We start from the raw sequence: 26896 nt of genomic DNA, 5'->3' as shown, positions 1-26896 counted from the left end.
ACTAATGTGATGTGCATGCATCCATTTCTCTGTTCAGTACTGTAATACATGATAGCAAATTTGTTGTGAAATTGTCACAAATTTCCGAGTTAAGAAAAATTAGACTCGCTAAATGGATGTCATATACTGTATTAAATGAACCATAGGCTAGTACATGACATACTTCTGTACATGTGCCACTTCACACCATTTGTCTTTTTTTTTTAAGTATCAACAAAGTATTTCCTTTTGGGGTTATCCCTTTTATTTGATTTTTTGATTTGTTGTAAAAAATAATAATAATAAGACAAATTTGTATAGCGCAGCTACTATGTAAATATACTCTACTGTGCTGTGATGTAACAGAGCTCCTGATATTGTTACTGATTAGACACACGAAAAATAGATAACAAATTCATCAAAGGCTTCTGAAAAAAGGTAAGTCTTCAATAAAGATTTGAAGACAGCAAGTGATGAGGCCTTCCTCATTTTCTCAGGTAATTTATTCCAAAGTTTTGGAGCAGCACAGCTGAAGGCACAATTCCCTAAAGTTACTTTCGTTTTTAAGTGAGATTGCTTTAGAAGCAACTTATCCTGTGTACACTTCGTAAATTATGAGAATATGAATGTGATTTAATTGATATCAATTCTGATAAATAACCAGGTGCTTGACCATGCAATACTTTATAAAGGAGTATCAAAATTTTAAATACAATTCTCTGTCTTACTGGCAACCAATGTAATTTCATCAAAACAGGTGTAATATGTGAAAATTTTGACGAACTGGACACAAGTCTCGCACATGCATTCTGAACACGCTGAAGCTTGGTTATCTGTGAATCTGGTAAACCAAACAATAACCCATTACAATAATCAAGCCTACTGCTAATGAATGCGTGAATATTGTAGACAACTCATAAACAGTTTGATATGAAGAATATAATGAAAAGTATAATTTTAGAGTCTGGAAAAGCTGTCATTTAAAAAAAAAAAAATTCAGTGTCAATTATGCTGTACTGGGTAATTCAAATTTTGTGTGCATCATATTGCTTTTGGAAAAGAGAATACACAAATTCTGCAGAATTTTTTGACTGGCTGGCTAGTTACAGTCAAACCAAACTTTTTATGAATATTTTCCAACGAGAAAGCCATGAGATTGCTGACCTGCTGTAAGGTATGGGATTGGTTTGTGACACAAGGAAACTCCCTTTGTCCTTGTTTCTGTATGAAAAAAATATTCATGGAGGTTTGGTTTGACTGTGATTAGCCAGCCAATCCTTACCTTCACACTCTCTCGTAATGTGTGTTATTTTAGGAACACCACACTCAAACTTGCAATTTTTACTTCCAGTTCTGTTTTAAAGATCTTGCTTTGGCCTCAGAGGATTTAAAAGTACAATCTCCATTTACATGAAGTTGCTAAGTATGATGTCAAGTCTCGTAGTTTGATATTTTGCCTCTGTTTGTTCATTTTTGTTCTGTAGATTTATGCCAGTAGACAGCCATTTGATGAGAACAATCTGGACCTGATCAAGAAGAATCTCAGGATCATCGACAAAGACGTTCCAAGGACAGACCGGGATATGGCCTACTTCAGGTATTGATAAACAAAACTCTGCATTGCCAGTCTTAGCCCAGCTCGTTCAAAGCTCATCCTAGCTCAGCCAGGCCTAACCAAGGGGGTCAGTCTTGTCCAAGCTCTTTTAAAGTTCACCTTCATTAACATAAGGATTGAGAGAATGTAGCAATACAAGTTGAACACATCAGTGAAAGTTTGAGGAAGATCGAACAATCCGTTCAAAAGTTATGCATTTTTGAAGTTTTTGTGCAGTCACCGCTGGATGAGAAGACTACTGCAATGTATGATGTCACATGCGTACAACAATATAAGGAAAATATAAAGAAAATTTCACAAAATTTCATCTTTTGAAAAAAGTACACATTCCCTTGACTCGTTACTGACATATGTTATGGGTAATATTATTCCAATTGCCTTTAGAAAGAGGTAAGTCAAGTGCTCTTTTATTATGCGAAAAAAGTGAAAATATGTTGAATTTTCTTTACATTTTCTTTATACTGTTGTACTCATATGACATCATGAGCCTTAGTAGTCTCCTCATCCAGCGGTTCCAACACAAAAATTTTTAAAATTCATAACTTTTGCATTGATTGTCCAAATTTCCTCAAACTTTCACTGATGTGTTCTACTAATATTGCTGCATTCTCTCAATCCTTATGTTTATGAAGGTGAACTTGTCCTTTAAAGGGATAGTACAGTATTGGTGGAGATGAGAATTGGGCTTTTAACTTTTTGCGAGATACCAAGAAATCACTTATGATATAGTACAGAGCATATCATTTTAAGAGGAATTCAAAGTTTATTTGATGAAAATCGGGTTTGGGATGACTGAAACATCCAAAAAACAAAGTAAAACAAAGCGATCGTAATAAAGTGCGGGTCCACACTTTTTAGAATCGCTCTTTTTTGGATATCCCAGCCATTTCCAAACCAATTTTCATCAAATAAATGTTGAATTCCTCATAGAATTACATGCTCTTTCATATTTCATAAGAGGTTTCTCGTTATCTCACCAAAAAATGTTACAAGCCTGAAATTAGGTCTCAACAAGAACTATACAATCCCTTTAAAGCTCGCCTTATCTCACCAAAGCCCAACTGAGGGAAGGGATGTCTGTTGCACAGGGATTATCCTCTGAAACATGTGTATTTATTTGTTTGTCTTTTTCCCAAGGGAATAGTATAATCAAGTCACTAAATGTATTTCATTTGTGAAAGGAAAAAAACAACAACCGGTAGTGACTTGGCTCAGTTGGTAGTGTGTCTGCCTCCCGATCCATATGACCAGGGTTCAATTCCCGAGTCGAGCTGAGCAATGTTATGTGTAAGTCATACTGTCCCCCCAGGAGGCAAAACACTGTCCCTCGGATAGGGCATGAAATGGAGTTGCTGTGAGTGAGAGTCACTACTTAAGCACATCAAAAGATCTCGCTTTATTCGTTCGTTCATTACCAAGATCAATGTGCATATTAAACATGGCTAAGTGGTCTGCCTCACATGCAATGTATGTACCCCATGGAAGACCAACTAGTGTAGCTGAATATGGGCTATGCAGCCATCTTCTTAGATAATGAAACAGACAAATGAGCTTCGTAATGACATGTAACTTGATGTAAATGGACTATACAAACCTATCCAAATAATGGAAAGAAAGTACTCACTCTTGAAAAATGTTCAAGAGGCTTTGAAGTTTAGGGTCTATTCAAGTGCTTAAAGGTACTAGCCCACATTTGCAAACCCATGAAAATCAAAACTGCGTAAAACAGGTCCAATATGACTTCAAGTACAAGTTAAAACAGTAACATACCTCACCTGTTGCCCTTTGTCTATACCATTCGATAAAAGAGAGAAAATCATCATTTTAAAATCAATTTTCAAACCGGGTCAACCCGACCCAAAATCGAATTACGAGCGCGGGCTGGCTACGTACTAACTGCGACCAGCCCCAACGTGCATTGTGGGGCTGTGCCGTTTTCGCATTCAGATCGAGGAGTTGTACAAAACGGGTGCCGTTTCGGCGCTATATTTCCTTAATTTTTCAACAAAAACTACTAGGAATACTTACATGGGTCGATTAAACCTAAATGATTAATTTCGGCGACTGTTTGATGCATTTCATTGCTTATGATGCAGAAAATGTTGTCTTATAACGCGAATATCTTCAGCTCACCGATGCTCACTGAAACTCACAATCACTTGCACAGGCGCACAGCGTGCATGCAGTGCAGTGCATTGAGAGCATGCGTAATGCGTACTAATGGATATAGCAGCAAGTCCCTCCACTGTTGCACTAGGGCAGGCCGCTTATTACTCCTAAAAAAATGTAGAAAATTTTGCAGTTTCTAGATAAATGGGTGAGAAAAACCAAGTCGAAAAGGTAATGTATTAATTGTCACTGTGTTTATGATAGAAATTTAGCCGTGCTTTATTTGTGAAGTCGCCGTGAATGTGGCAGTGATTTTTGCTCCCGCTCAGCTGCGAGGTAGCCGCCAGGACCGCGCCACAAGGCGCGGTCTCCGGGGCTAGCTACTAGTACGTACATGTAACTTACACATGTATCGCATGCAAGTAGTACGTACGTGGACCGGAGCTAGCGAGCGTTATACGCATGCATACGGTGCATTTTCATTTATTTTTATGAAAGTAATGGACTAATTGGAACAAAATTTTGCACAGGTGTTACTGCAATCATACCCAAACTCCATGCTAGCTGTGAGACCAATTGCTGCAGGTTTACAAATGTGGGCTAGTACCTTTAATGTCACCAAGCTGTGCTCTGTGTTATGAATGGGACAAAAACAGGGTGTAGATTCCATAGTAGTACGTACAGTAAAGGGATTCTCAGATTAAGGTGAATTTGTTCACACTCCAGTGCTGTGTAAATTGCAGTATTATCTTTTCAAAACTTAGTTGAGATGAAAGCAAAGAGTTTGTGAAAGGTGTTTAAGTAGTGAAAACAGACATCTCAAGACATACATGTATCTAATCACATTATTCTACGAAAAAGTGTTCTTGAAAAACTGCAAATGACACAATCTCCCATTTGCTTTATGATTCTAAACTTTATAAGTTTGCAAAGAAATTGCTCTTTCAGAACACGTAAAAACCAAAGTTTGACGAGGTTGACCTATTTTGCTGCTTTTTACTCCTTTGCATAAAATGAGGTCATGCAACTCGTGGTGTTTGTGACGCATGGTCACATTTACCAGGTATACAGGAAATAAAACATCCAGCCCCACCCTTTTCCCCTCCCTCCCCCTTCATCACCCTCCCTCCCCATCCCCTTGGGGGAAAACAGAAGATAAATGAAGATAATGATGATGATGATGATGATGATGATGATGATGATGATGATGATGATGGTGATGGTGATGGTGATGGTGATGGTGATGGTGATGGTGATGATGATGATGATGATGATGATGGTGATGATGGTGATGATTGTGATGATGATGATGATGATTACATTGTTCATTCTGTATTTTGCCTTTTTTTTTTGCAGGGGTCAAGATAACCCAAATCTTGAAAAACTCAGGAATATTCTGGTGACTTTTGCTGTCTTCCATCCTAGTGAGTACATTGGCAGTTTTTTGTTTGTTTGTTTTTTCATCCTGTGACATTGGAAACATTGAAAGCAAAACACATATTTGTTTCATCACATTTCTGTCATGGACTTCCCGTTCTGTAATGACCATTGTGATGATGCTGCTCATTTACCAATCCTTTAAAGGGATGGTACAGTATTGGTGGAGATGAGAATTGGGCTTTTAACTTTTTGCGAGATACCAAGAAAACACTTATGAAGTAGTACAGAGCATACCATTTTAAGAGGAATTCAAAGTTTATTTCATGAAAATCGAGTTTTGAATGACTGAAACATCCAAAAACAAAGTAAAACAAAGTGATCGTAATAAAGTGTGGGTCCCACACTTATTAGAATCGCTCTTTTTTGGATATCTCAGCCATTTCAAAACCAATTTTCATCAAATAAATGCTGAATTCCTCGTGGAATTACATGCTCTTTCATATCTTATAAGAGGTTTCTCATTATCTCACCCATAAATGTTAGAAACCTGAAATTAGGTCTCAACCAAAACTGTACGATCCCTTTAAAAGAGTTTCTTGTTGCTATCTATCCAATCAATTTGCTTTGTTAAATACTTACCAGTAGATGCTGAGCTGTGGTTGAATATATGTAGTATGCATTTCAAACTTACATTTCTCTATATTTGAATCATAACTTCTTCAATTCCTCATTTGATTTGTCACTGACATATTCCGGTTTCCTTTGTATAGTTTTATTATAATTTCATGGACACATTATCATGTATTCAATTTGCTCTGGATAGTTGTTCATGCAGTAGATGTCAATCTACATACAATAGGGGCTTTGATGGAACAGTAGCTTTGCAAAAAGCAGAATCCTAAGCAGCTGACTCAAATATGGGTATGTAGGGCGATGTATTGTGAGTGGGCTTCAGTTCAGCAATAACAGGTGGTATTTCAAAAATTGCTTCTTGAATCATGTTGTCATTTAAAGGACAAGTTCACCTTCATAAACCTAAGGATTGAGAGAATGCAGGAATATTAGTAGAACATATCAGTGAAAGTTTGAGGAAAATGGGACAGTTGATGCAAAAGTTATGAATTTTTAAAATTTTTGTGTTGGAACCGCTGGATGAGGAGACTACTAAGGCTCGTGATGTCATATGAGTACAACAGTATAAAGAAAATGTAAAGAAAATTCAACATATTTTCACTTTTTTTCGCATGATAAAAGAGCACTTGACTTGCCTCTTTCTAAAGACAATGGGAATAATATTACCCATAACATATGTCAGTAACGAGTCAAGGGAATGTGTACTTTTTTCAAAAGATGAAATTTTGTGAAATTCTCTTTATATTTTCCTTATATTGTTGTACGCATGTGACATCATACACTGCAGTAGTCTTCTCATCCAGCGGTGACTGCACAAAAACTTCAAAAATTCATAACTTTTGAACAGATTGTCCGATTTTCCGCAAACTTTCAATGATGTGTTCTACTAATATTGCTACATTATCTCAATCCTTATGTTAATGAAGGTGAACTTGTCCTTTAAGACAGTTGTTAAATAAAGAGAGTCTGTGCTCAATATTCCATGACTGAACTGTGGCTTACTGTAAATACTGTAAAAGCTGTTATTTTTCACATACAGATATTTTGGGAAATGAGGAGGTCACAGACATTTTTGCAAGCTGTAGCTTTCATGATTTTACACTGAGGCTACCATATTAAAGTGCAATAGTGCCTGTCCGTTTACTCCACAACTGCATCAGGCCGCAATATTTTTTACATGATGTTAAATTTATGGCCCAACAGTGATTCGCAAAATTTGCAAAAAATGAAACCCTTACGAACAGCTTTTACAGTACTGAACAAAGTCGGGCTGTATATGATGCATAATATTCCTCTTTCGGTAGCTGTGACCTATGCCCAAGGCATGAACGACGTCCTAAGCAGATTCCTGGTTGTCATGGACAACGAGACAGAGGCGTACTGGTGCTTCACGCTCTACCTGGAGAAGGTCGTGGATGACTTCTTAGAAACGGGGATGATCAAGAAATTAGGTTGGTCATTTGTGCCTGCTGCTTGTAAACTTTTAGAGCAATGGATTTTATTTTCAGCTGTATGTTTGACACTTGACATAAGTTACAGCGATATCTCATTCCATCTTATAAGCAAAAGGGAGGTAATCTCAAACTTTTAAGCTGCATTGGTGTGAATTTGAACTTCAATTTTGCCATAATTCAGGCTCACTCATAAAATCTTATCCAAAGGTACTTTCTGCGAGTGTGCTGTAGTCTCACCTGCATGTACCTAAACATGGTACATATTCTAAACTGAAGTCCTCCCAACTGTAAAAGTGATCAACTAGTGTAGTTTTTTTCTTCATATATATACACAGAACAGCAGCTAACTGATATGTTTGTAGGATTTTGTTTTCCTCCAAAATCAAAATCCCCCCCCCCAAAAAAAAAAAAAAAAAAAAAAAAACATATTTTGAAATCGTTGTTGGTCTTTTCTGATACTGGCATGTGAGTAGTAAGTATGCTTAGTACCGGGTGCAGGTTTCCCGTTTCAAAATACAGGTATATAAAAATGCAGAAATGTCAAAATTAAATTTTTGTCTGCAAAATGCTTCTTTTGCAAGGCATTGATTTGTTTATTAATGTGCAGAGGTTGATATAGCCCTGCGTATATCATTGTTGTAGTGCTTCCATCATGAATGAGAGTTACACAGTTCCTGTCATTGTGTGATCTACATGTATCTTTTCTCCCCAGAATCCCTGAAGAAGCTGCTAGAAGAAGTGGACCAGCCATTATTAACTCACCTGACCATGTGTGACATGGGAGACCTCATGTTTTGTCACAGGTAACAGCCACCCCTTATTCTTGAAGGGAAATGAAACCCAAATGTATCGGTATATGTTGCTGGATTGAATGTAGTAGTATTAGTAGAAGACATTAGTAAAGTTTGAGGAAAATGAATTTTTAAAGTTTCAATGCTGCCATTGCTGGATGAGAAGACTAGAGAATTCCACAAAATTTGATTTGTATGAGAAGTACACCGTGATGTGTTACTGACATATGTTAAGGGTCAAATTATTTCCCCTACTTGCTGAAAGAGGTAAGTCAAGTGTTCTTTCATTAGGCAAAAAAAAAAAAAAAAAATATTTTGTTTGCCCTTCGCGACCGACCGAAAATCACAGAAATTTCGGGTCGGGTTTTTTATTTATTTATTTTTTTTGCTCTTTCAAGTTTATTTTTTTTTTTGCTCTTTCAAGTTTATTTTTTTCCACAAATTTCATCTTCTGCAAATTTGTGAACGGTTTTAAACCCAAAATTATCCATTTTAAGCTAAAGAAAGAATGAAAAAAAAAATCTAAAACTGATTCATCTCATCGACCCGTCGTAATCGTGTTCGGGTCGCGTGGGGCCGCAGGCTACATTGCATGCTAGCTACCTTTTGGGCTCAGGTGCATAGGTAGTGCGCTAGCTTACTGCGACCAGCCCCATACGCATAGTGTAATGGGGCTGTGGACTGTAGCATTCAGGATCATGACTACGTAGTATCGTGGACAAATATCAACTTAAAATCAAAAAAATTTCTTCAATTTGAAGACTTGCCAGTGAAGTTGAAGTATTGACAACAGGGTTCGTGCAACGTTTGGTTCTGTCAATAGTCCCTTTCTGTTCGTATTGATGACTTAATGTGACTCGGTCGAGAGGAACCTGGGAGAGCTACACTGAATTGACGGCCAGCGCATGCGCACACATCACATGCGCACAAATTTCAATCCATTGACTGGATAAGATGTCTGTGTGCGCATGCGCTGGCTGTCAATTCAGTGTAGCTCTCCCAGATTCCTCTCGACCGAGTCATATGAAGTCATCAATTCGAACAGAAAGGGACTATTGACAGAACCAAACGTTGCACGAACCCTGTTGTCAATACTTCAACTTCACTGGTAAGTCTTCAAATTGAAGAAATTTTTCGATTTTAAGTTGATATTTGTCCACGATACTACGTCGTCATGATCCTGAATGCTACAGTCCGCAGCCCCATTACGCCATGTGTATGGGGCTGGTCGCAATAATGCACTAGCTAGCTAGCTAGCTAGCTGGTCACAGTAATGCGCTAGTTAGCTAGCTAGCTACTGTATCGCGTACCGGCGGCTGGGCGCAGCGCAGCGCGACTGCCAAGATGGCTACTTTTGCAGCATCCCGTTACCAGCTGTCATGGCACCAAAACTGTTCGGAGTTCAGTTGCCATCATCTCACTGGAAGGTACTTTTTTGGAGCTGTTTGCAAAATTTAACAAAGATGAACGTTATAAGTGTTTGTTAGTGAGTGTTTCTGCCTCGCCTACCAGGCCCTGGCAAGACGTAAATTTGAATGAATCCCTTGGAGTTTTGAGTGCATTAAACTTGTGCCACATCCTGTACAAAGTTGAACTAGAACTCGAAGTATTGCCAGAATGATGAGTGTATTACGAGATGCCCTGCCAAAGTTACAAAATTACATGAATAAAAAGGGTATTTAAAAAAAAACAAAAAAACAAAAAAACGACCTACCGACCCTCTTGGGTTTTGACAATTATAGGGCAAACAAACAATTGGTTTTTTTTTTGCCTTATACTAGAAAAGAGAAAATAAATGAAATTCTCTTTATTTCTTCATTTCGTTGTCCTGCACTGACATCACAAACTGTTGTAGTCTTCTCATCCAGCAATGGCAGCACCAAAATTTTTAGAATTGAAAGCTTTGAATGGATTGTCCAATTTTCTTCAAACTCCACTGATATGTTCTTCTGATAGTACTGCATTCACTCAGTCCACATGTGTGTTTGGGTTCCATTCCCTTTAAACCTTATTCCCACATACTTGATAGCATTGGCTTCTCATCATAACACACTCATTCTGGATCAGCAAAAGTCTGTTATGTCAAGGTTAGAAAAAAAAAATAGTATCAAAAGCTTGTAAAAGACATCACACAGTAGCCCAGGAGTATTCAATTCATGATGTGAGATATATCTGTTACGACCAAAATCACTCTGAGAATGATCGCACAAAAGAAACAATCAACTAATGTTCAGGCGGTTTATTAACAGTGATATTGTGGGTACAGACTCGTAATCGGTTTTCACATCAGTACAATAATGATCAATAAAACAATCATAAATCAGTAGTGGAATCACTTACACGTATCTGAAATCAGGTAATCCTTTAATTGAAAAGGTCCAAATGCGATGTTCGATGCACTAATGAATAATCCTTGATGTGCCGATGAATGATTCCTCCGACGTAACTCCAGAGGCACAGGTTGCATTAATCCACAGTATAAATCCGGGGTAAAATCTGCGATATATGTCCACGGTATAATGTTCACAGCGAAATGTGTAGATTCCAAACGTTATGACGACCACGTCCAGTTGGTGCATTGAATGATGATTCACTTTATAATGTCCAGCGAGGAATCCAGCCCGTCACAGCTTTGCCGTAACAATGTCCGTTGACACTAAAATATGGAGTCTATCTCCAATGTAGGCAAATTAATTCTCTGCAGGCAAAATGTCTCCCAGGCCTTATCTCCACAAACACAGTTTGTATAGCAGGTCAGCAGGTAACACAGGACTGACTATAACAATCGCTTCAGAGCCAGAAGTGACGTAACTCTCAGAGCAGAGGTGTTGGGTACTCTGCCTACCTCAGAATTTCTCCTGCTTATATACTATCCATTCACCCCTTTCTAGTACATTCTGTAATTTTTTCCAACCTGGGGCCACATACCTGAACATACTAGCAAGTCCAAATTCCAGGAATCCTGGATGACTCACTGCCTAACTATGTGCATAACATCATTTGCCAAAATTAACTACCAATCACATTGGGCTACAGGGACAGTGCCTCACTCAGTCAAAATATGTAAGCACTTCCCAGAATATTCTGGAATGGGTTAAATCATTCTAGATTGAGTGAGCTATAATGTATTTCCTGTCACATGCATGTACTGTAGTTACATTGTATACCACCTAGAAAATTCTCCACTGATCTGGTCAACCTGTATGTACTATATCTATATCATATAGAATGCTCTCCATTAATCTGGTCACCCTGTGTACATACACATTAAAACAACCATGCATACAGCCTTGATACATTAAACATGTACATAACTACTTGTGTGTACATTTGTGACATATCCATGTAAGTGCTTCTAGGTACTAGGAGGGCACAGTAGAGTTATCATTAAAGTGCTGCATGTTTCGTAGACTTGAAAAGCTGGCAATCATGTGATATGAAATCGTAGTTGGTAGAATCATAACTTGGGACCACATCATGTAAGTGCTGCAGTGTTCTTTTGATGGTCTATTCCATATTATTTGTTTAGATAGGTAAGGTGCTATTTAAAAAGAAAAAAAAAAAGAGAAGAATCTTTGCATTGAGAGTGGCAAGAGTGCTAACTTTGATCCCAACCTCTATGATATTATGCCCTTGTCATTCTCAATCGCTGGAATGTTTAATGCCCGAGGGTGAAATGTTTGATGTCGATGAGCATTGTATCCTGTAGATGAAGACAGCATTTATGGTATCATGCATCATTTTTCCTGGGTTAAATCGGTCAGGTGGCTACTCCTGTGCTTCAAGCGAGAGTTTGAGTTTGACCAGTGCCTGCAAATCTTTGAGATCATCAGCAGTGACCACCTTGAGCTTTCGTCGCTGGACGCTGAGAGGGAGCGCGACAAGGAGAGGGCCAGGGAATTCCAGAAAACAGGTGAGGAGGAATTGGAGTCAAATTGCTGAATTTTTGCGTGGAATTGTTTTTATTGTAACTGATTGACAAATTGCCCTTCCTCAACGTAGATACATGTAGCACCAATTATTAAGTGTTTTACTAGTGTCATGATAGAAAAAATAGAATAAAGCAAATCCAACCTGGGTAAGTATGCTCATGATTTTTCATTATGACTACTACTAAAATACTGAATAATCAGTGCTTATTTACGTCGATGAAGGGCAATTTGTCAATCAGACTTGGAGCCAGTTTTCCAAAAGGACAGGAGGAGGATAGAGGGATGAAGAGATGAAACGACAGAGAGAAGGAAGGGAGGAAGGTTGGAAGAGGGTGAAAAAAAAGGAGAATCGGAGGAGGTGCTAGGTTCTTACCAAAATGAGAAATTAAAGAAATGGGTAAGAATGAGTTTTAAAGGTATTAGCCCACATTTGTAAACCTGCAGCAATTGGTCTCATAGTTAGCATGGAGTTTAGGTATGATTGTAGTAACACCTGTGCAAAATTTCGTTCCAATTAGTCCATTACTTTCATAAAAATAAGTGAAAATGCACCGTATGCATGCGTATAAAAACGCTCGCTAGCTCCGGTCCACGTACGTACTACATGCATGCGATACATGTGTAAGTTAATGTGCGTAGCTAGCCCGCGCTCGTAATTCGATTTTGGGTTGGGTTGACCCGGTTTGAAAATTGATTTTAAAACGATGATTTTCTCTCTTTTATCGATTGGTATAGACAAAGAGCAACAGGTGAGGTATGTTACTGTTATAACTTGTACTTGGAAGTCATATTGGACCTGTTTTATGCAGTTTTGATTTTCGTGGGTTTGCAAATGTGGGCTAGTACCTTTAAGTCAGTTTTTCCCCAAAAAGGGGAGGAGTAGGAGGAGAAGGGTGGATGGAGGGATGGAGAGATGAAAGAGAGAAGGAAGGGAGGCTGGAAGAGAGTGAAAGTAGGATGAATTGGAGTCAGTTTTCCTGAAATAGGAGGGCCAGGGAAAAAAGAGATGTACAACTTTTAAGGAGGTATGTACTAACATTGTGTCATTTTCTCCCTGTCCATCTAATCCACACAGATGGAGTGACGAGGTCAGCTCCGGGCACGATATCAACAGAATACACCTTTGAGCTCTTCGTTTGCGTTGCTATTCTACAGAAGTACAGAGATGAAATACGAGAGTGTGATGACGCTGCGAGTATATTCCAGTTAGTGAACGGGTAAGAGAGGAATTTATTTAGTCTGCAATAAGAGGAGGAATATTAAACAGCAATGATAAACACAGGATTAAAGAAACCCTTGTGTTTGTTTGTTTTTTTTCCAATCAAAGATTTTGCCAAAATAGCACAGACACACAAGATCTTGTGAGGTAGAGCTTAGCAGTAGAGCTAACAGCTTTTTTTTTTTTCTCTTGGTGATAAAGACTAATGCATATACTGTCAAACCTGTCTTAGCGACCACCTGTCCATAGCGGCCACCTGCCGTGTACGACTACTAAAATTAATTCCCTCCAAAAGAAAAAGCATGTTAAAGAACCTGTATATAGCAGCTACCTGTCTATAATGGCCACTTTTTTGTCTCCCATGGATGGCCGCTTTACAAAGGTTTGACTGTGTCATTAATATGACTATGATCATTCAATCACAACCTAGTATTCTTCTCCAAACTATTCTTGGACACATACACACTTGATATCCCATGCATACAGATGAAAGTCAAAGCGGTATTTGAATAAACTTTTCACACACTAGAGAAATATTCAACTGTGATAAAGAAGTAAAAACAGATATGTATAGACCTCTGAAGATGAATGATTGACAGATAAACCATGCTTTATTCAAAAGGTACAATGTTGTGATTCCTTTTGCATGTTTGTGATGTGGTACTAGGTGTGATTTTTAAACTTTTGGTTTGTTACAATCAGATGATTTTTCGTTCAGTTTGCTTGTATGTTCCTGCTGTTATAAACTTGATAATCATTGTAATGAAATCTTCAGTGCAAAGCACTCAATTTATCATACTTCTTAAACTGCTATTGTACCAGTCATCAGATAATATGTCCCCCTTTTTTTTTTTTTCTTTGCTGTTGTGAATGATTAGGTTGGCACAGAAGCTTGACTTGATTCAGATTCTGAGTGAGGCAGAAGGACTCTTGCTTGGTTACTGCAGAAAATCCGTCACCGCAGAAAGCTCATTCGCTCTGGTGCAGTGACAGTCGCCCAGCGAGGGAGCCCCGTCAAGCCTGTGTGCCTTTATAAAGTTGGATCGTCCCTTGCATGACTTGCGGTGCAGTGAATTGCCTGCCACACAGCATATAATACAACTCATGTGACATCCTCAGCACCAGGAACTTTGGGTCTGCCTCGTGTTGCTTTTACCAGTACCCCTACAGTGCTGCATGGTTCTCACAATAACATATGACAACCTCAGCACCAGGAGCATGGAGCCTTCGATTTACCGATGTCCTCACAGTACTGCATGGAAGTGTCTTCAGTTGCTAATCTCATCACCACCCACTTCTTGCCTTGATGTGTGTTTTTTCCTCTTATCCTGTAAAGATGCAGGGAGTTCTTCGTGATGCGTGCTGAGAAACTCTTGTCAATGTCTTTCATGGTATGTGCCATCTGGATAATGTACTTGTCACACATTTTTGTCAGGGAGTATGGATTACTTTGCAGCATTGTCAAGAGAATAATCGCACACTCCTATAGTGAGATGTCTACTGTGCTTGTTTGAAGTAGAGTTGATTCCCAGGACTCATGGCTGGGGTGCATATTGAAGTCAAGAAATTAACTCCATCATTCAGAATGTCATCTGAGTGGATATAAGTGAGATGATATTGTTGACCGGTATTTGAAGACAGTTGTACATCCGCGCACATCTGATATTCATCCAACAATAGTGAACTGCCTGTATAGGTGAAATTTGAGAAAACTTGAATTTATACATCTATGTCTGTCGTGTTGATATCTGTTTTGCTGTAGTCAAGTAATCAGTTTGTGTGTGTGTGCATGCATGTTTGTGTTTGTTTGTGTGTGTGTGTGTGGGTGTTTGTTTGTTCAGGTGATACCTGTCACAAATGGTCTTTCAAAGCAAGACGTTCATATTGTGTTATCAAGTACAGTCACAATTTATACCCATCACCTGTTAATAACTCATGGTAGTTTGTGGGAGATGCGATGTGGAGATACTGTGTAATATTGAACATTGTAGTGAAACAAAACAGAACCGCGATATGTGCCAGCTGAGAGCTAGAAAGGCATTGATGCTGTTCAGAGTTGTGATGTTAAATACTGACTGTATGGTTCTCAAGTGATAATATTAACACATTTTGGGGGTCTTCTGGACAAGTTCACCTTCATAGACATGTGGGTTTAGTTAATGCAGCAATGTTAGTAGAACACATCAGTGAGAGTTTGAGGAAAATCTGACAATCCGTTCAAAAGTTATGAATTTTTGAAGTTTCTGCTCAGTCACGGCTGGAAGAGAAGACTACTATAGCTTGTGATGTCACATGTGTACAACGATATAAAGAAAGAATAAAGAAAATTCAACATATTTTCATTTTTCTCGCATAACAAAAGAACACTCGACTTCTCTCTTTCAGAAGGCAAGGTGAATAATATTACCCTTAACATACGTCAGTAACAAGTCGAAGCAGTGCGTACTTTACTCAAAAAGTAAAGTTTTGAGAAATTCTCTTTTATTTTCCTTATCGTTGTACGCATGTGATATCATACACTGTAGTAGTCTTCTCATCCAGCAGTGACTTTGCAGATATTTTAAAAAATCATAACTTTTGAACAGATTGTCCAATTTTCCCCAAATTTTCACTGATGTGTTCTACTAATATTGTTGCCTTCACTCAATTCACATGTATATGAAGGTGGACTTGTCCTTTAAGAAGTAGGCATACACCCTATTCAGACTTAGTACCAGTCAGGCTTTCCTCAGTTATTGGACAGTACCGTAATTATATCTTTCCTTCCCTTGGCTCTGTGTGTGTGTGTGTGTGTGTGTGTGTGTGTGTGTGAGTGACAGAAAATATGTGTACTAGTAAGATCTACCTGCTACTCATTGCAAACATGACACAAACACTGTGAGTGCAAAATTGCTCATTTTGCTTTTTAAAAAGGCAATGTACTTAATTTTTATTCTGTTGCTGTGGATCTAGATATAACCACTCTTAAACTTGTCTAACAAGTCCCAGTGAACAAAATATTCTTGCAACAGAGAGTACCGTTATTAAAGATATGAAATTATGAACATATCAACACTGCAGGCAGTGTGTTTAGGACACTGTTGGTCAGCACAGTAATCTTCTAAACCTGATGACTTGATAGAGAAAATGTAGCTCTCCTAGCATTCACACTCACTGCCTATCTATGCAGGGAGTTGTGCATTTATCATGCAGACAAAGTGTAAAAGAAACTAGCCCTGCTAAGTAATCTCCTCTCAAGAATATGTCAGCCGCATCGTTTTCCCCATTGGTGCATCCATCTGGTAACTTTATCAGGATATGACAAGATCTGTCAGATTAAAAGGTGCACTGACTTACGACTCAAGAGGGCGTTGTTCGATGGCATCATGATGATCAATACCATCTTCATTATGAAGATTGACATAGTTAAAGGTATATTTTACCATTTGCAGATGAAACAAAAACCCAGGATTAGTACTTCAAAATAGTTCTAAAATGTGAGTTAGGGATAGAAACAACCAATGTAAAAAAATTGAACCAGTATAATCAATGTTAAGTATTGTTAAATATACAAAATGTGAACAATAGTTATAATAAAAACGTTTCCAGACTAAACCGTCTACAGTTACAGTTTAATGAGAAAAATAGCGATTTCTCCTTTTACTTTAGGCTTTATTGCAAAAATTTTATATGGTAGGATGTTTTGTGATAAAACTGACCTACACAATGCATTAAAAGTGATATCTTGAAAATTGTTTAAATCACTGCTCCCAAAGTTAAACAGGACCTTTAATTGTCAAGTGGATCACATATTCATACATAAGTTTCTGTTGCCAGCTAACAAGCAAACTTTGTCTTTAAAGGATCTGTATGTAGTCATTGGGATCAGCCAAGTGCAATGGCTGAATCGAGAGACGAACTGAGATTAACATAGTTTCGACCATTTTCAACACCCTCACTGGAAAGGTCAGTTTTATTTGAATGTTCGGAATATGGGAGATGCAGTTAAAAGCGTGGTCCATGCAACAGCACCCTCTGAAATCCTATGGCCATTTCCCTTTAAAGTAAGATGTATTGCCTGCAATGTCCAAATTGTGCATGTATTTGTCATTTCATTGCAGTTTTATTTGTTTGATAATGAGCATTGTGACTTGCAATGTTTGGCATTTATGTGGATACTTCAGTAGACAATATATGTAGACTGTACATTTCGGATTTAAACAATATCTTTCATTTGCTGTTACTGTTTTTTAGTGGGATGTTGACGTTGATTGCCATACTCGTGCAAGATCTTAGACATGTACATTCAAGAGATTTCAATAATGATGTGTACTACAAAGAGAAAATTTATTGCAATATAAACCAGGGCATTTTGTGTGCAAGGTGGTGCTGAAAAACAGCATCATGTACGAAATGTTCCAGTATAGTAATATCAGGTAGATATATACTCATGTGAATTCTGTTTTGTGAAGCAAAAATTTATCAAAATCAAAGAGTATATCAAAGCTATGGATGAGAGAAAATAATTTTTTTTTTTTTTTTTTTTTATAATGCTACTGGAGTTACAGCCTCTGGACAGTCAGTGTGTCATTCAATATAATTACTGTATATGGCAAATATTTTGCGAGGTTTTTATTTTCGGGAATTTCACGCGTTGGGTGCTACTCGCGAATTCAAAAACACAAAAAAAATATCAACTGCAGTGCTGAAATGTGACGTGCACGCATATATTTCTCTGTTCAGTTCTGTACTCCATGATAAAAAATTTAACCACGTGCGAAATTGTCTGGGAAGTCCCAATTCGCAAAAAAAAAATATATATATATACAATATGACATTTCTTAATACTGTAGTCTGAATCAATGGTCTATGGTAGTGTTTGGATGGCTCCCTCCATTTGTCATTGTTCTTTCTTGCTAAAAGTGACCCAGAAATGACTTGGTATTCCCGCAATATTTTTCAAGGAATCAACATACTGTGTTGAAGAACATGTTAAAGTTCTTGGTACCCCCAAAAGAATAATGAGGAAAATATCTTCTGCGTGAGAAATTTGAATCAGAAACATTCCATGTACACCTCTGGGTAATCACTACTGAGTCAAATAATTCTCTTAACAAGACTTCATGAAGCTGAAGGTATATAATGCTTACAGAACACATGAAACTGCATTACCAAAAGCAAAGCAAAAACAAAAACCACTTGTCATGCAAGTCTAGAAAGTTACCGATGTGAAAGGAAGAAAAACATAATAATGTATACAATCTATAAACAAAGGAGTGTGGAAAAAAGTGTGTGCAATATCTAATAGAGGGGTGTGGGCCAAGGATTTATTAAAGAGGTGCTGTTGGATGGTGTTGGGATCGCCACCATCTTCATTGCAAAGATGGAGATCAAAGTTGTAAATGTAGGTAACTTTCAAAGTAGATAGCGGGAGCATGTTGGATTCACTCTCCTTTGTGTACAGGCTCAATAGTCACTCAAAATTTGCTGTACAAGAGAACCAGCCAGGAACAACACCCAAATCAGGAGACACTCCGAGATTGACATTACATTGTATTTCGAACATACAATACAAATCAGTGTCATCTGGATGTTCAGAACATTGTATATGGATATATCATAATAAGCGTCAAAGTCATTGCCGTCTATGCATCGAGTCTGGCCAACTCTGCTCCAATAGGCAGCATTCTGGTGACATGATACTCTGCTAGGTAAGCATGTAGCCAAAGAATGCACACCACGTTTCAACCAACTGAAACCGAGTTAGCCAAACTCTGTGTATAGATGACTCTGATGGTCAAAGTTATGCAACAGTGCCCTCTTGAATCCAGGTCATTGTACCTTTAAGTTTGTAATTTGTCTCACAGGTCTGTCAGCTTATTGGATAGCGTGGAAATTACTATCCAACATTGTATGTGCCTGTAGATATGGAGATGAAGAGAAAAGTCTGGTGCACTTCATATTTTTGTCTGGCAGTAAGGACACAGTGAGGACTGTGATTTCAAGTGTAATCAAAAGAGCATTGAAACAATCTGTATATTAGCCTTTTGCAAAGGCAGCTTGCAATTATTCGTGGACGTGCACAGTCACCGCGAGTGGACGAGCTGCGGGTGCGGATCTGATACCTGTGTGCGTGCGAGTCCATTGAGAGCTGCCTTTGCAAAAGGCTATCTGTATGTACAATCTATTGATTTAGCAGTTCAGAGTTGCCCACAACTTCTTTAATGTCCAATTAAATAATAGTCTTTTGTACTTCTTCAAGAAGATTTTTTTTGGCACCTGCTATCATGAAAATATGCTGTAAATGTGAAATATTTGACGGTGTGGAAAATCTTCACAGTTTTGCCCTCCACTGATGAGCTATGTTGGGATAATCAATTATTTATACCGGTATTGAAACAGAATGTTAACATACATGTATATTCTGATCAGTAGAATTTTATGCTAATGGAGATCTCTCACATCGGCATGGTGTGAAAAATAAACCGTGCAAAAGTTGTAGCTTTTTGATGTACTTGTATGCTTCATAAAACTGGAAACAACTTGTCAGTGGTTTCGTTAATGAAGAGGATGTAACAGAAAGGACGTTCACTCCTCTACACTATTTCTAGAAAAATTGGGCTGTTCAGTTAACATCATGTTCAAGTATTCTTTGTGAATCAATGACACATCAAATACAAAATGTATCAGTCTTATGAGTATAAGCACGGTGCCAAATTAAATAATGTAGAAAAATCCAGAGGGCCATAACTTGGTACTTGTTAGTTTCACTCAAATCTTCACTGCTACTTTATGTTGCTTTTACTTTCACTGATTCCATTTACATTGTATATCTGGAAGAAAAAAAAAAAGAATCTATGGAATGTGATTGGCATTTGTCACTCAAACACTTTCAATCTTGATCATTCTTGCCACTAAAATAATCTCTTTCTACTCTCTTTCTGCTTTCAATTATCTTCCCCTCTCTCTCTATCTCTCTCACTGAGTACTTGACTTGCATGTTGCTAATGCATGTATGTATTCATGTACTCTACATCGGATTGTTTTCTTAACATATAAACCAAAGACCATCTAACTTTGTTTTAATGTCAAATGATTCTTAAAAGATACATGTACAAAGAAATAAATCTGGCGTGTTGAGCATTACAAGACTGGTGAAATGGATTAAAAAGAGGATATGTAAAAAAAAAAAAAGATTGCAGTTATATTTCTTCATTTGTTGTGACATCGCTAGAAAACTAAGCAGTGCATGAATTATCAGTAAGGAGTCAGGTTCAAGTGGAAAAAAAAAGAATGCTATCTCTTACTCTTATGTTTTACTTTTATGTTGAAACCCTACATGTACATTCCACAATCATTGTCAAGCCTTCCAATGAACAATTAAGAATTGGTGAAGGGAAATATTCAACTAGAGCACAGTGTAAATTGCATGTGATGCTGTTGCTATGGAAACAGCAATATTTCATGACACAACATATTTCACAACCACACTTCAGAAGCAATATTTCCAACATAAGCTGGTTCCATCACGTTGCAGTTTACTGATTTTCTTTATAAAGTAAATACATGTACATCATGCTTCACATGGTGCCTATATACTCTTCCGACTTTAATTGCATTTCTTTCCTCAACTATTGACTTTGATGTTGCACAAGTAATACCATTTACCCATCTGGCACACATCACATTTGTAAGAAGACTAGATTTTTTTTTTTCTTTTTTTGTCAATCTATATTTATTTATTGTTATTATTTTTTGTGGAGTAGCAAAGTAGCAAGTCTTAAACTGTTTTTGCTTCCTGTACCTCTCTCTGCACTTTCAAGACAGCTCTGCATGAATTGCTGCCACAGGTTGATTTCCTGCCTAATTCAACAGAAGTAGTGGTACCAAAATACCAAAACATAATAGTAAATCATATTGTGTAAGTCAAGAACGGCCTAATTCTTAGCTTCCTCCCCAGACCCAGTACATTCTACTAATACAGAGTTTACCATGCAGAACGCTCAGATGTTGCAACTCAATAACAATGCCATCTGGTCTGTTAGACTACAGTCGAGTACTTCCTATCTCAGACAATACCTTTAATAGTACAGACAGTAATTCTTCATGAATTTTCACAGAGAAGGAAATTACAATACAATAATCTTTTTTTTTTTTTTTTAACAATGTACTTCACAACACTTTTCTTATAATCTTACACTTCAAATTCATAGGCAATATTCCATATACTCACACACACACACACACACACACACACACAAAGGAAAGGATATGTGTTAGTTTGTGTACATTTTTTTGTTTGCTTTAATTTTTTTACTGCTTAAAGATTGTTGGTGTTCATGCTAAAAGAACATTAAAAGTGTGGAAAATGGGAGGGGTGATGGCCCTTTTGGTATTACACTGACAAAACAAACAGAGAGAAACTTGAGTCATATCTTTAACACACAGATGCAATCATGGATGCATATCTTGCACAAACATTTACACTGTAAGAATACATGCTTCAATATGCTTATTTACAAGCATTTTCAAGATTTTATCTAGATCTCTGAAGTAAAGGCAATTTCTGACACAATAATTCACAGCTTAAAAAAAAAACACACCAAAAAAAAACACACACAAAAAAAAAAACCGCCAAGAATTAATAAGAGGCACATTCACCCGAGAGAAAAAGATGTGACCCATTATATGGTGCTCACAACATGGTAAAGAGCCCTGATAAAATTGAAAATTTCATACACGATTCTCTCAAATCTGATTGGATCTTATGTCATGTGTCATATGTGTTGCCATGGGATATACATACACTACGTATCAGCTTTAATAACAATACAAAATACCAGCAAATTATAGTTATCAGCCATGCTGACGAATAGCCATAGAGGGCCATTATAGGTGAATCCCAAATCAATTTCAAAACAACCAGGTACTATATGCAAAGTATTTCATAAACATTTTATTTTATGAATTAAGACATGCAAGATGATTCGATGAGTGGTCAAATTAGTTTTGTCAAAAAAGTTTTGTCCCCTTTTAAGAAGTAAAGTTAGTGATTTCCCACCTTGGAGACACATTGCATTACCATTGTAGGAGGAACCTTTTTTATTTGCTATTAATTCAAGGAATATCAGTCGCCTTCAACTTACAAGTGATAAAACCACCACAAAGTGAAATATAGTTAACTCCACACAAGTCAAATTTTGCATAAGACAAATCCAGTTTTCTAAAAAAGAAAATAAAAAAAAAAAAGAAGAAGAAAACTATACAAAACATTTACAATTTCATTACCGGTACATTCCCTATGTCAAATTTTGCATAAGGTGAACTATTTTTTGTACGGTCCCAACAGATTCCACTTACTCAGAGTTACCTGCATATGGTGCCTGACACTGATTCCACAAAAAAAGAGGCTTGTGGTAATGACAATGACAACAAGAATATGGAACACTTCCTTGGGTGTATATAGCAGTAGCTCACTGGAATCTTCAAATTACCCACCATTTTCCCCCTCATCACTACAAAGATGGTAAGCACAGCGTTTACTGTGCAGTATTTTCATATCCAAGGGAAAGAGAGAGAGAGCATTCACTGGTATATACGATGTATGTATATTGCAAACATCATTTGATAACATCTCAAAGATCTTCAATGCAACTGGTGACTGCGATTTTTTTAATGCGCCACGTGAGATGCAGAAAGGCATTACTGCCCTTGCCATTGGGTAGTTCTGCCCTTCTGCCTCTCATCAAGGTGCTCCATCTCATGACATCACTGTTGTCTCCATGCCTCCTCCCCAAGAAGATGTTCAACAGAAGAAAATTACACACAAGAAGAGTATTCCTCTGGATGCTGGTAATGATCATTTCTCATTTCTTGTTTCCTCCCTATTCAGTCAACAACTTCTGTAATCATCCTTACAAGTGACATACAGCCTTCTGCACTGCAAGACACCCTGCATTCTGCACTTAATGGAGTTGTCAGTTAGTGGCACAGGGCTGTACGTGCATTTGAAATTGGCCACAGTGATAGATGTTTTGTCAGTAGCCCTTTCGGCCTCGAAACCTTGTCCTTGTGTCTAGCTGCAAACGTGGAAGAGAAAAAAAAATACACACACACACAAAGACAAAAATGACAGAGATGAATATATGTATTACTGTCACATGTAAGACAATCAGCTACAGAGCTATGCATCCCTTGTCAATGAAGTCTATATCCAACTTAAGATTGTTACATTTATCCCCTATTCATTACAAGAAAAAGGTATAAGCTGGATCCCATATTACAGTATCATTCATAGTTCACTTTGCTGTTACAGAACCAACAAAATACAATTACCAGCAAAGTACAGGTAAAAACAGGCATAAAATTAATCATATGCATTCTATTCCTAAAATTCATTCTACGCACCAGTGATCTCTTGCACTCGAAGAAGGCAAACTGTAACGCCCGGCAGTGATCATCCACTCTGCTTCCCTCCCTTAGGCACTCCTTGGGCGTCAACTTGTCCTGTCGTTCAGAGTTTGGATAGAGAGAAAATAGAATAAACTAAAGAAGCACTTTGAGAGCGCAGACCTCCACCAAGCAGCTAATTTTTACCAATGATCTTGTTCTTCCATAGAGATCAGTGATTTCCACCCATACGTATGCATAGCATGCTAAAAATCGCCAAATTCCCAATGTAGAAGCCTTTTGTTATGTCATCAACCTCAGCTGCACGGCTCGTTTCACAGTAGAGCACGCACTAAAGTGCGTGTATGAAAACCTCAAAAATGCGCATCTTGAACTCCCAAGTTCATTGACCCTACCTGCCAAAACATTGAAAATCCTTCAAAAAATCCACAAAAGTTTCTGGATCACTACCAAAATTTAATCATCTGTTCCTTGTGTCATTCTCAACCTTTCCTGCAAGTTTCATCTAAATCTGTTGAAAAACTTTTTGAGTTATTTTGCATGTGGACAAACAAACAAAACGTAACAAAAACATAACCTCCTCCCTTGGCGGAGGTAACCAGTCAAATGTCAGAGACAAAGAAAGCCTACAATGATAAGTCAAAATTCCCAGCAATTCATGTATCTAGACAAGGGACAGAACAAATAGTCCGAATGCCATTCATGTGTTTGGATTCCATCTAAAAATGAAAATGAATAGATAGACCACCAAGTATTGAAGTTTGACACAATACCATCACCTATATGCTTATTTGTTCACACACATCACACATACACACAAACACACAATAAGAATTTAATTACTTGGCTTAGAGGGGTCAAAGATCAAGATTTGGAATATTGGTACATGTATATAGTTGCCCTAATGAGATAACCATTTTTACATGCTCCATTTGATGTTATTTCAACCAAATTGGCATCATTTTCTTTCTAAAATATATAAAATTCCACTTAGCATTTTGAAGGGTTTGTAGCTCTCTTCACTACCTTCATGATACAGTCAACCTTGCCTCAGTCAATCTTTTTGGACTGAAGAAATAGTTTCGACTTCAAGAAAATTTGACTTATGAGGAGTTAAAATCAATAGAATATAAAGAGGACTTGAAAAGACCTTTGACTTGGACAATTATTCAACTTATGCGACGTCGGCTTTAGCAAGGTTGACAGAATGTTAATCCTCCAAACACTTCAAAGAGCTTCTCCTGTGATAAATGCATCAAAGACGTGTAGCAGGCAAGGATAAGAATGAACAATTCCAGACTGCGTTCAGACTAAATCTCACCTTTCGTACACAATCACTCTCAAGAAGGCATGCCTTGAGATCCTCCTTGAGACCAGAACATGGCTTCCTGGGTTCGGTGTCCTCCTCAAAGTATTTAGGCATTCTGGGTGATCTGGATGCAGTGGTGACTGGGGATGACTGCTATAGTTTACACCTCAAGGCAGATGCTATCTGGATAACCTAAACTCCTTTTTCCTGAAAAGTGACAAAATGCACAAATTGAAACAATTTATTTCATAGAGCTCTATATGAAGACCCTATTATCATGGCGCTTTCTGTGCTACCGGTACAGGGGAATATCATTTTAATGAGATCATCGGCTCCGAATGCTTCCAGTATGATTCTGGGTGATTTTTCTTGTTATGTCCGGATTCTTGTTGTATCCCAACACTTGGGGAAAATACACTTTATACTTTGTACATAAATGCTCTTTAAAATTGATTTGCATACATTGAATAAAATGACAACGTCATGTTGATCAACAGAAATATAGCAGATGCCACAAGAAAATGCGAGAGCATTTTCACGATACCAGTTATTATATATTTTTTTTCTTGACGCTTGTTATCAAGCGTCAAGGTTTGACAAATCATATAATCATGTCGTAGATGGAACCTGCCTTTGTTATCTGCATGCTAATTAATCTGCACATCTAAGAGAGAGATAAAAAAATTCTTGCTTGGCCTGGAGCCAGAGGGTCAGAACGAGGGTTTAAAAAAAAAGAATTTTGGTGGGTAGAATAAACGCTGATTTGCCTGAAACAAGACTAAATGCTATAAATAGTCTGCTCGACACAATGAGCCGGATTGGCCAGAAGATATACTTTAAAGGGTGTGTATAGTTCTGGTTGAGGTGAGGATTTAGCTTTTAATGTTTTACGAGATATTCAGAAACCACTCTATGAGATGTCAAAGAGCATGCAATTCTAAGGGGTATCAAAAGTTTATTTAATAAAAATCGGTTTTGAAATGGCTAAGATATCCAAAAACAAGGTAAAACAAAGAGATCCTAATAAAAGGTGTGGCCTGTCGCCTTTTATTGTTATCACTTTTTTGGATATCTCAGCCATTTGAAAACCAATTTTCATCAAATAAATGTTGAATCCTTCTTAAAATTACATGCTCTTTCATATTTCATAAGAGGTTTCTCATTATCTCACATAGGAATGTTCAAAACATGAATCCCCACCTCAACCAGTACTGTACAGTCCCTTTAAGCAGGCAAATAGACGTCCCCGACAGCTGACCAAGGATTCTCATTACAATATTTTCCTTTTTGTGAAAGAAAAAAAAATGATAAAGGGAAAAGAAATTAATAGAGCAGTGTTTGGCATAAATATTCTAAAGAGAATGGAAAACGCCACTAGACACAAAACAACAACAACAACAAACCTCAATGCCATGGAATCATCGTCTCCCACTCGGAGATAAAATTTCGGCTAACATTTCCATAGACAATTATTTATATGGGGAAAGAAGCCACCAAAAATGCTTGGCTGTGCACTGTGTGGCGAGTTTCGCACCGAAGACAAAAGAAATCTATTCAAAATCAACGGAGCGTAAAGCCTGTCAGTAACATTAGGTAAATTACATGTTATTGAAGCTCTATGGGCGCTGTGGGTCGCTGTAGATCTAGACCGTAGTGTTACAGTTAATGAAGCTCCTCATGCTTTCCCAACTTACATCAATTTGAACGTATGGGTATATGCAAAATGCATCGCCACTCCCTGCTACAACTTTACATGGTTTACCACATTATTATAGCCCTAATTCGGACTAAAACCCTCTTACAGATTTAAATATCTAGAATAAGACCCAAAACATAGTGTTTATATCCAAGTGCAGAAGTTAAATCAAGAATTTTCACTCACGTTCTTACGAAATAATTTTTTAATAGGAGGCGGCCATCTTTGTTAGCTATTTAGACTTCGCATCAAAATAAGAAAAAAATTCAAGTACTTAATTGTACAAATTATACAACATTTATAAATAATTTTCCCATCTAAAAGTTATTATAAGCAATTTATTGTTCTCAATTAATAAATTTTACAAACTAACAGAATTAAAAACAGAAT

The 26896-nt window shown here is 37.5% G+C and overlaps 2 protein-coding genes across 2 annotated transcripts in view; one reads left to right on the top strand and one right to left on the bottom strand.

The window, feature by feature from the left end:
- The window catches only part of LOC140235096 (TBC1 domain family member 15-like), a 42672-nt gene extending 27894 nt beyond the window's left edge, over positions 1-14778 (top strand). The window contains exons 5-11 of the mRNA XM_072315133.1: positions 1464-1576; positions 5060-5127; positions 7021-7167; positions 7883-7973; positions 11726-11874; positions 12969-13110; positions 13991-14778. Of these exons, the coding sequence (XP_072171234.1) occupies positions 1464-1576; positions 5060-5127; positions 7021-7167; positions 7883-7973; positions 11726-11874; positions 12969-13110; positions 13991-14102 (822 nt within the window). The 3' untranslated portion in view covers positions 14103-14778. The remainder of the gene's footprint in view (positions 1-1463; positions 1577-5059; positions 5128-7020; positions 7168-7882; positions 7974-11725; positions 11875-12968; positions 13111-13990) is intronic.
- A 7556-nt stretch (positions 14779-22334) lies between these two features.
- Positions 22335-26737, bottom strand: LOC140234726 (cytochrome c oxidase assembly factor 5-like). The gene is made up of 4 exons (XM_072314764.1): positions 26693-26737; positions 24823-25017; positions 23499-23597; positions 22335-23170 (listed from the first exon to the last, which is right to left on the bottom strand). The coding sequence occupies exons 2-4, from the start codon at positions 24922-24924 to the stop codon at positions 23129-23131; spliced, it is 243 nt and encodes an 80-aa protein (XP_072170865.1). The 5' UTR covers positions 24925-25017; positions 26693-26737; the 3' UTR covers positions 22335-23128.
- Positions 26738-26896: the final 159 nt, after the last annotated feature.

Source organism: Diadema setosum, chromosome 11, assembly GCF_964275005.1.
Source record: "Diadema setosum chromosome 11, eeDiaSeto1, whole genome shotgun sequence".
Lineage (NCBI taxonomy): Eukaryota > Metazoa > Echinodermata > Echinoidea > Diadematoida > Diadematidae > Diadema > Diadema setosum.
The sequence above is the reverse complement of the archived record's forward strand: the minus strand, read 5'-3'. Positions and strand labels throughout refer to the sequence as shown.